The following is a 10,762-nucleotide window of genomic DNA, read 5'->3' as shown; positions in this document are numbered from 1 at the left end:
CTTTCTGGAAAAGGCAAATATTTGCTAAATCGGTGGTTGTCGGAAGCAGAAGTGTAGGGAGGGGACTGACTACAAAGTATTCCCAGGGATTTTTTTTTAACATTGTATTGTGTTTCAGGTGAAAGTGCACACAGCAAATTAGTTTCCTCTTCAATAATGCACGCACAGATTACTCTGAGCCATTGGCTGCTAACCCTGCAGTGTGTCGGCGCTCTCCCTCTTGCATCCTGTTTTGCCAGCGTGTCCCCCCAACCCCATTGCTCACCTTCTTATCTTTGAGTTTGGGCAAATGTAAGAGGCACACACTTTATGGGTGTGACTGTTGGCTTTATAGACCCATCTAGTATTTGGTTGAAAGGTGACTTCCAGGAGGGAAACTTCAGTTCCAGGTCAAAAAAGGTGTCTTAGGGCAACGGTCTCCAGAATGCTTCCTGTCTTGATCAGTTCCGTAAGTCTGGTCCTTTTTTTTCTTTCTTTCAAGTCTGGTCCTTTTTTATGAATTTGAGTCTGATTCTATATTTTCCTCACATTCTAATTGGGACCTTCTTAGTATGAGTCAGAATGGGCCCCATGACAGTGAGCTTGTTTGGATTAGGACCCTGGTTACAGCAGTCCATTGGAGAAGCCCAGAGCCATCCGGTCCTGCTTTCAGGCGAGAGGAGACAGTGGCTCCTCCGTCCCGTGGCCGCTGGGGGAGCTTGAGGATGTTCTTTATCTTGATTTGGAAGTTCACTTGCCCAAATTGAGAACTGCACACCTTAAAAGGGTGAATGAATGCTGCTGGAAGTCAATGATAACCCCCCAAACTCACTTCCATTGAGCCGGTTCAGGGTTATTGTGACCCTGCAGGACAGACTAGACTGCCCCACAGGACGCCCAAGGCTGTGCGTCTCTATGGACGCCGACGGCCACATCTTTCTTCCACAGAGCTGCGGATGGGTTCAAGGCACCGAGCTTTGGGTGTGGAAGCTGAGCACTTCAACCACTGCACCACCAGGGCTCACCGTCTGGACACCTGGCTTTTGAAAAACAAGGAACTAAGGATGGTCTCTAGGGGGGACACGATGAACCACAGACTGGGTCTGAGTAGAGATAAGCAATGTTATTGAAACAAAGGAAGAATACCAGGGCAGTAGCAGTGACTTCATTCATCCGCTCAACAAATGATTTCTTACTCACTTCTTGGGGTCAGATGCCCTGGTGGAACGTAGCTGGTGATACATTGAGCTGCTAACTGCAGAGTCAGCAGTTCAAACCCACCATCTGCTCTGAGGAGGAAGATGAGGCTTTCTGCTCTCTTAAAGGTTGACAGCCTCGGAAATGCTAGGGAGCAGTTCTACGGCGCCCTATCGGTCGTGGTGAGTAGAAATCCACTTGATGGCAGTGAGATTGTTCTGTGGGCCAGGCAGTGCCCTACAATGAGGGCTACGGCAATAAACGAACCAGACAAGGCCCTGCTCTCCCAGAGCTAGCGTCTAGGGAGGAGAAGGCGATAAGCAAGTAAACAAACAAAAAATGTATGGAGAAGAATCATGTTGCAAGGATATGTTCATGTTATCTAATTGATTTAAACATCTTGCATAGGAAGCAAATTAGTGTAAAACAAATAGTGACGTGTGTGTACATGTTTTCAAGTTTTAGTGATTTTATATATGTATAGACATCCACGCCCATATACCTCACCATAATATAATGAATATTTTTTACTGAGTGGCAGGATTAGGAGTCACTTATTTTACTCTTTGTGTTTTTACAGTACTTCCCAAATTCTCAACAAACAGCATATGTTACTTTTCATTGGAATATTGCACTGGGTTTTCAGTGAAAGCTAAGCAGAGGGAGGAATGATACTTCTGCACGAGTCCCAGGCGTACAGATGTCTGGGAGAACGTCCTCCAAACAGTCGTAGGTGGTAGGATGGCGCGCGGGTGAGTGGTACCCCTTCACTGGGTTTTTCTGCATTGTTGAAATCATTTGTAATGGAGTTCTATTTTTCAAAAATAAGTAAGAAAGCGACTTTTGAACAAAAGCATAGATTTGGGAGTGCTTTGTTTTGATAAGGGCTTAGCAAGCAAAGCCGGAAAAAGCAAATCGCGTTAGTCTCAACGTCAGTTTACTTTATAGAACGTTTCCCTTCTCTGCCTGGAACACGGCACAGGTGATTTCTGCGAACAATCTGACGAATGAGCATAAACTCCACCTGATTCAATGGGAAAGGATCATGGACTGATTCATAACTCTACCAAACTAGGATTGGGGAGCCTTTATGACTATAAAGTAACCCATAACATCCCCTCAACGATCAACCGTGAACAACTACTCTAGGGAAAGTATCATGGCACCGGTGAGTCAAAAAGTATTGTTACCAAAAATCATAGTTAGCTTCATAGAAACTTGTATCAAACAAACAGAAAGAAAACCCCAAACGTGAGCTGTTGCTTTCTTGGCCCATCCTCCATCTAGGTCTATCCTTTTCTGCAGGTGATGGGGTCACCTCTCTGACCCTTTCCCAACCTGCACCATGGCACTTTGGAAACCCTCCTGGGACGGTGTTCCTTTGGAATGTCCTTTGAGTTTGCAAAACAAAAAGAAGACCGAAGAGGCAAGATTAGGGCTGTGGGTGGCTGTGGGAAGGATTCCCAACAAAATTCTTGTAGAGGCAGCCCCTGCAACCGTCAACAAATGAGCAGGTGTAGTGTTATGATGCGGGAAGAAAAAAAGAACATTCCTTGGGTCAACGTTCCTGGTCTTTTTTCTCGCAAGGCAGTTTTCAGTTTTCTTAAAACATCTTCCTAAGAAGCCGCTGTGATCATCCTGTGTCCTTAAGTGAGCCTATCAGGATTACTCCTGGCCATAACTTCCTGAGCTGACCTCTCCGTCTAGCGCTTAGCTGGCCCGAGAGGTCCCCTTAGACATCACTGCTTTGAGTGGACTTTTTTTTTTTTTTAAAGGCACTCTAACGAGACGAAGACAAGCATCTCCTTGAGAGAACGTGTCTGCAGCCATCCACTTGATCACACAGACACGTGGAAACACGTTTTGTTTGGAATAAATCCATGTATGTAGGAGCTGGAAGCTGAGGGCGATACTTTCCCACTTGCCCTGCTATATCCAAAGTAGACCCGCTAGTTCAAGGAAGTAGGAAAGAACGCACAGAGGACCAGAGTCCCATCCGGCTACCTCGCCTTGTGTGGGAGAGCTCCTTTCTTAATTTTTTTATTCCTGATCTAAGGAGTCTTCCAACTTGTAGCGTGCTCAGAAAAGCTCGGCAGAAAGTTACTCTTCCCTCTGTCCAGGACTAAATTACAAGAAGATAAAAATGGAGAGTCTTTCAGACTCTTACCTTTTTTCCACCTCCAAGAGAAAGTTTTCACTGTTGCCCAACTGACTGAAATGCAGCTTGGCGGCTTTTCGCTCGCTGTCTCGAACGGTTCGATCGTCTGTGGGCAAAACACCGGGCTCTGAGCATGCTGCTCTTCTGGGAGTCCAGAGTCGGGGGTCAGAAAGCCACAATCACACAGGGAAAACAAATGTCCTCTTTAGGAGAGACAGGTTACCAGGGAATGCGATTATGTTGTCACTAGAGCAGACAGTCACTCAGGGAAACTCCAGGGCACGCCATAGCAACAGCGGCCACTGAGGTGTCCCTCCTTCAGGAAAACAAACACCCCAACTGGGCTGGAGGCAAGGCTGAAGGTGACAGCATTTTCTGAAGCAGTCTACTTAGCGTCCCTGGATTGCTGCTGGGACAAGAATGCTCCCCCCCCCCAAAAAAAAAATCAACCCTCTGCCACTGAGTCACTTCTGACCCACAGCGACCGTGTGGAACAACTCCATAGGATTTCCACTGCTGCAAATCTTTACGGAAGCAGGCTGCCTCATCTCCCTCCCACTGGCCTTGAGCTTAGCAGCCCAGGCCCTTGCTCCAGGATGCTTAAAACAAACTAACAACAACAGCAACACGTTTCCCCGGGGAATCTGAAACAGAATTCTGCATTTTCAACAAATGATAAGGAAGTCTAAGCCAGCTCATTTGGGGGACTATTTCTCCGTCCCTTGGCAACTGATTCCCCCAAGAGTTCTACAACACACTTGCCAAGTTAGGACACCTGGAAAAATCAACCTCAACCTGGAAGCATTTGCTTGGGGAGGAGGTGCTTCAGGAAGTGGTCGACTGAAGAGCGCTACAGCTGGAAGGAACTGATAAAATCGTAGACGATCATTTCGTAAACCAAACAAGACTCATTCATCATCTATCCCGGCAGCACAGACAAGTTACATAAGTACTGGGGAATGAGTGAGCATCGCCCCCACCGTCGGCGCCCACTCTGGGTCAGCATCCAGACAGGTTAGGAGGCGGCGGATTTAAGTAAGACTCCATGGAGGCAGGACTGGGGGTGGGTGGGGGTGGGGGAAGGTCTCACCCAGTTTCTCCAGAGTCTGCAGCGTATACACAGCAAAGAGCCTGTAGTCTGTATCTTTCCTGACAACAGGGTTGAGCCTCAAATCCAGTTCTCTGAGGAAGGGTAAAGGCTGGAGGCGGGACACCTCCACTAACGAAGGGATGTTGTTATAATATAAATTCAGGTCTTGGAGGGAACATAAGTACTGGATGCCCTGCAAGGAAAAGGTCACATGATAGCAGGAAGGACGAGAACGCTCACAGATGGAAGCTTATCTTTAACTCTCTGTCCTGCAACCTGGTCGCCCAAGTTGCTCAGGTCCTATGAGAAAAAGAGGGTTGGAGCTCACATCCAGTCACTTGGGAATAAGAACAGGGCACAGGCATTCTAAATATTAACCATTCACATACAGGCTGCTCTGCCTCCTTTACAAAATCTGCTATTCAAATAGCTGCATTCAACACCCGACTTCTCTTGCTCCTAATGCAACCCTTCCGGATGGGAGCCAGGCCCAGGGGACTTCTGTACTTCTCTGATGCTCACCAACAACCTGTCTCTCCACCCAAAGCGCCTCCACTTACTATAGAAAAGAGGTAGGAAGAAGAGCTTGTCTGAAGAAGGAACGTGTGTGTGTGTGTGTTCTTTAAGTCACACTGTATCACCCATGAGGTCAATCCTTGGGGAAACAAATCAGTGGTGTCCCCCAGCTCTCCCGCCTGGCCCAGTTTTGGACCCCTCTTGTCCTGTTTCACCCTTCAGAGTTCCAACCACTGCACAAGCTCCCAGCCTCTGATCAGTTCTCTTTGGTAGAAATACTCCTTGTCCAGGACTCCTTCTGTGGACGAAGCAGCCCTCTGTCTCCATTGAAATGGCAATGGTCCAGCCAGGACAGAGACACTCAGGAGAAGAAGCCACAGAGTTCCACTTCTGCTGATGCTGGCTGTTGAAATTAACTGCTCAGTGCTCATGTATTTGGTTAGTTAGCTGCTCCTACACATCCCTAAAGTTTGGTACAGTATTTAGGGGGGAGGGGGAGAGAGAAATATATATATACATATATATATTCCATTTTTCTATGAACTTTTTGAAGCCCCCTCATATATCTAACTACATATTTCAATTAGTGACAAAATACCATAAAAGGAGCTCCATCTTTGAGGATTATTTCAGGAAAAAATGTCCATCAGGTATTGCTACAACATTTTTATTCTCCCCATTTAAAACGACCCTTCTCTCATTTCAGTAAACTTAGAATACTCAAGAGACATATACAAAACATTTCCAAAACAGAATCCTGTTTTACATTTTGATTCATTCCTTTCCAGCTCTTTCCAATTCCATGAACATGAATATTATTTTTATTTATTTTTAATTATTTTTTTGAATGTGAGTCTTATTAAAGGGTTAGTGGTTAGGATTGTCACCAGAGCTTTTAGATGACCCCCACTAGAACTGCCTCAAACTGTCTACTGCCCCAATTCAAGTCATCCTTTCATTTCTCTCACTGTGAGAGTCAAGGGAATATCTATTCTCCTCGCTCTCCTCCCTTGACATGAATTCATGTGTTTCCCAAAATTACAGTAGCGATAATCATACAACATTCCCTGTGGGGAAATTAAGCAAAGTGGTTCGGAGCTGTCAGAGATGAATATATGCAGATAAATCCTATATACAAAAAGTAGAAAAGGAACACATTTATTGAGTGCTTCCTATAAGCCACCACTGCACTGGAAGTCTTTGAAATTGGCATTTTTGATTATTTTTGCTTGTCCGATTCATCTTCACAATAGTTTCCCACCATATTTACAGAAAATGAAAGACACGGTGGGTAAGAGCAAGTGGTAGCATTGTCCCTTTCCTATTTTAGGCTCTTGGAGGGGGTGCTCAGGCCAGTTCCTGCTCTCTGTTCCACATCCCTTATCCTGGAAATGTTCCTTTTACAAGATCATCATTTTCCTCAGCCTAGAAAAAACCAACAGTTACCCTCTGGACCAGTGTCTCCCTGACCACTGAATCTGAAACAGCTGGGCACATCCTGAGCCCACTCAGGGTCGACCAAAGAGATCAGAATCTCTCTCAGAGTCAGCTCTTATGACCTATATAGCTTTACAAGCTCACCTGGCAAGTTCTTATATACAATTGAACTGTTGCCCTAGGCAGTGATAGCTTGATATAGTTTTCCTTGAATATAATGGAACCCCCCCCCAATATTTTATAATAAAAATTTCCTAACACAGAGCAGAATTGGAAGACCTTTCTTTTTTGGTGACTGGTATGATATTGGTTAATTGTAAGACTTTTATAGTGAAGAATACAATTTTGTTTGGACGCATTTAAAAGGAAAAAGTCCACACTCCGCAGGATGGCAGTACCTAGCTCTTACTTCTTCCCATCCAAAAATAAATAAATTGGGATACCTAAGTGGTCATAGAATATAGAACTTACCTTTAGGCTAGTGATCAAATTCCTTGATAAATCTAAGGATCGGAGATTTTTAAAACTTCTGAAGGCATCACCAATGGAATGGATTTTTCCAGCATAAGATCCCTGCAATGAAAGAGACTCCACCAGTTCTGAAAAGAGATCATCAGCACATAGATTACGCCGTCTGCTTGACTAAACAGCAGGGAAAATAGGCTTTCCTGCCTCCCATCTCCCATCTGTGAAAGGTACTACACCTGAGGCCCAAGACACCAAATCAGGTGTGGTGACATTCTCTGAAAGCCCTCCCACCAAAATTAAAATATGTAATTCAACAATGCCACTGCTAGGATCTAGCCCTGTAGATAATACTCACACAATTTTGCCAGGATAATAGATACCATAAGGATGCCCACTGCAAAGCTATTTTAGGATACCAAAATTAAAGGGGCGGCGGGAACTACCCAAGGGCCTGTCCAAAGAAGAGTAGTCGAGAAGATCTAAATAACTGTGCATTGACACAAAGTTCAGGGTACTAGAAACCCTTGTACAAAAGACTTCACCTCCGGGCATCCATTCCCTCTGAGTGAGATGGGAACGGGAACAGGACTTGCCCTCAAGGTGCTGTAAGGATGACAGGAATACTGAGCAAATGCAAACGGAATGTGATTCCATTGTAGACTTCAGCAGAATAGGCAAATCCAGAGACAGAAAGCAGTGAGTGGTTGCGGGGGAGCTGGTGGGATGGGACTGCCAATGGACATAGGGTTTCCTTTGGGGAGGATGACATGTTAAATTCTCTGGAACCGGAGTGTTATAGAACATTCTGAATGGACTGCATGACTCTGAACGGCACACTTTAAAATGGGAAAAAACAAAAAAACTTGGCCAGATTTGGGGGGCATGTTTTGCAGTGATCTAATACCCTGAAAGTCTGTGCTTCCATAGAACCGCAAAAACAAGACTAAATTCACTGCCCTCAAGCCGATTCTGGATCAGACAGGGTAGAACTGCCCCTGAGGGTTTCCGAAATTGTAATTTTTTTACGGGAGTAGAAAGCCTCGTCTTTCTCTGGGTGGCTGGTTGGTTTCAAACTACTGACCTTGTGGTTAGCAGCCAACACATAACCAGGGTCCCTCATGGAACAAAAGAGAAGGACACTTATGATTCCCATTAGTGGCCTGAAGCATTTCTCATGCCTTTCTCTGTCACCTATAGGTATCAATATTTTTAGAGGTTATACACTGGTTTGAGTGGTCATCAAAGAGAGTGAAAACAGATAGGGAAGAGGTAAAAGTCATGTTGTACATCATAGATACCAGGAAAACAGAATAATCTTCCAATATTAATATACAGGCTTCATAACTTCACGGGGCAAAAAAATGTTTTATTCAGAGATGCAACAGTAAGCAATCTTTCTACAGAAAATCATGTACAGCCTCATGAAAGTTGAACTCATCATTTTTAATAAAGCCTGTTTACATGGACATTGGCATTCCAAATAAATAAAAAAATTTTGAGGAGAGGGAGGCTTCAGGAGTCAGCTTCTTTTAGTGTGATAACAATTTTTCCTTTTATAATAGTGGTCTCATACAGTATTTGTTCTATGAGATTGACTAACTTCACTCAGCATAATATCTTCCAAATTTGTCCATGTCATGAGGTGTTTGAGAGCTGAGTCATTAATCTTTAGAGCTGCATAGTATTCCATTGTGTTCCATTCTTCCACTGATGGCCTTTTGATTGTTTCCATCTCACTATTGTATACTCTGCTGCCATAAACATGAATGTGCATATATCTCCTTGTGTTTTGCCCTGCATTTCTGTAGCGTGTATGCCGAATAAAGAGACTGTTGGTATTTCTAGTCCCATTTGTTTGAGAAAGCACATTTTCAAAGTGCTGCATTCCACAGCGGTTGTACAGTTTTATAGTCCTACCAGCAGTGGATGAAGGTTCCAATCTCTCCACATCCTCTCCAGTAATTTTTTTAACTTTTCTATCAGAGTGAAGTGGTACTTCATGGTCATTTTAATTTGCATTTCTAGAATGGCTAGTGATTGCGAGCATTTCTACACGTTTGCTTGTTGCTCTCCTAGATGTCATCTTGGTGAACTGTTTATTCATGTCGTCGGGCCATTTTTAAATTGATTCGTCTTTTTTTGTTGTTGAGCTGTTGCAATTTTCTATAGATTTTTGAGATTAGCCCTTTTTCCCATAAATTATTGCCAAAATATTTTTTTCCTTAGTGTGTGGGTTCTCTTTTTAATTTTTTGAAGAAGACTTTTGATGCATACTAATGTTGTATTTTTAGGAAGCCTCAGTCCTCTATTTTGTCTTCTGCTGTGTGGGTGTTTTTCATTATGTTTGATAGTATGTGTGTTTTTTGTTTGTTTGATAGTATGTTTATGACTTGCATTAGGGTCCTTCGGTTTGCCCCTGTTTTCTCCTTGATGGTCTTTATCTAGAATTGTCATTTAATTTAAGTCTTTAATCAATCTTGAGTTCATTTTTGCATATAGTGTGAGGTCTGGGTCCTGCTTCATTCTTCCGCAAATGGAAATCCAATTTGCCAGCAACATTTATTGGCGAGACCATCTCTTCCTCATTTAATGTGTTTTGGCCCTTTATAAAAATCAGTTATCTGTAGGTGCATGGTTTTATTTCTGGGTTCTCTATTCTGTTCCAGTGGTCTACATGTCTATTGTTGTGCCAATTCCAAGCTGTTTTGACTACCGTGGCTAAGTAATAGGTTTTAAAATCAGGAAGTGAGAAACTGCCTCACTTGGTTCTTCTTTTTTAGAAGTGCTTTGCATAGTCTGGGTTTCTTTCCTTAACATATAAAGTTAGTGATTAATTTTCCCCCCATTTTTTGATGAATCATGCTGGGATTTGAATCAGAATTGTGTTCCATATGATTTACATATGATGAACATTTTCACAATATTAAATCTTCCTATTCAAGAACATGAAACATTCTCCCAATTATGTAGGTCCCTTAAAGTATTTTGTAATAATGTTTCGCAATTTTCTTTGTACAGTCTTTTGTTCCTCTGGTTAGGTTTAGTCCTAAATATTTAATCTTTTGTGTGGTTATTGTAAATGTTTTCAAAATTTTATTTTCAGAATTCTCTTCTTTGGTATACATGAATCTGGTTTTTTTTAAAATTATTATTGATTTTGTACGCTGACACATTACCAAAATTTTCAATTAGTTCCAGCAATTTTCTTGACCAGTTTTTGGGATTTTCTAGAATCATGCCATCTGCAGAGAGGTTTCACATCTTCTTTGCCAATGTGGATGCCGTTGATTTCTTTATGTTGTGTAATAGCTCTGGCTAAGACATTCAGGACTATATTGAATAAGAGTGGTGATAAAGGGCATCATTGTCTGGTTCCCATTTGCAGAAGGAATACTTTCAGTTTCTCTACATTGAGCAAATTGCTGGCCATTGGTTTTGCATATATAGCCTTCGTTATGTTAATGGATTTACCTTCTATTCTTGTTTGAGTTTTTAAAATTAAAAATGGATGTTGGATTTTTAATATGTTTTTTCTTCAACAACTGATATGATAATATAGTTCTTTTCTTTTATTTATATGGTAGATTGCACTGATTTTCCCCCTAATGTTAAACCAGTCTGCATATCTGATATAAATCCCACTTGATCATGACATGTATTTTAAATGTTTTCTTGAATTTTATTAGCTAGGATTTTGCTTACAATTTTTGCATCTATGTTTATAAGAGACATTGGTCTATAATTTTCTATTCTGGTAATGTCTTTGCCTGGTTTTATTATTTGCTTCATGAGTTTGGAAGTCTGCTATCTTTTTCTATATTCTAGAATAGTTTGTGTATAGACCTAGATGGAGGATATCTCAAGAAACAATAGCTTCATATTTAGATATTTTTGATTTAATAAAAGTTTCTATGATT

General features: G+C 42.3%; 1 protein-coding gene across 1 annotated transcript in view; it reads right to left on the bottom strand.

The window, feature by feature from the left end:
• The window catches only part of LRRC36 (leucine rich repeat containing 36), a 49,419-nt gene that overhangs the window by 33,543 nt on the left and 5,114 nt on the right, over window positions 1-10,762 (bottom strand). Inside the window, exons 2-4 of the mRNA XM_004704838.2 lie at window positions 6,849-6,976; window positions 4,425-4,617; window positions 3,344-3,440 (exon numbers count right to left, since the gene is read on the bottom strand). Coding sequence (XP_004704895.1) covers window positions 3,344-3,440; window positions 4,425-4,617; window positions 6,849-6,976 — 418 coding nt within the window. The remainder of the gene's footprint in view (window positions 1-3,343; window positions 3,441-4,424; window positions 4,618-6,848; window positions 6,977-10,762) is intronic.

This window comes from Echinops telfairi, unplaced genomic scaffold (genome assembly GCF_000313985.2).
Source record: "Echinops telfairi isolate 266 unplaced genomic scaffold, ASM31398v2 ScPeMD7_2291;HRSCAF=2852, whole genome shotgun sequence".
In the NCBI taxonomy this organism is placed as follows: Eukaryota; Metazoa; Chordata; class Mammalia; order Afrosoricida; family Tenrecidae; genus Echinops; species Echinops telfairi.
The sequence above is the reverse complement of the archived record's forward strand: the minus strand, read 5'-3'. Positions and strand labels throughout refer to the sequence as shown.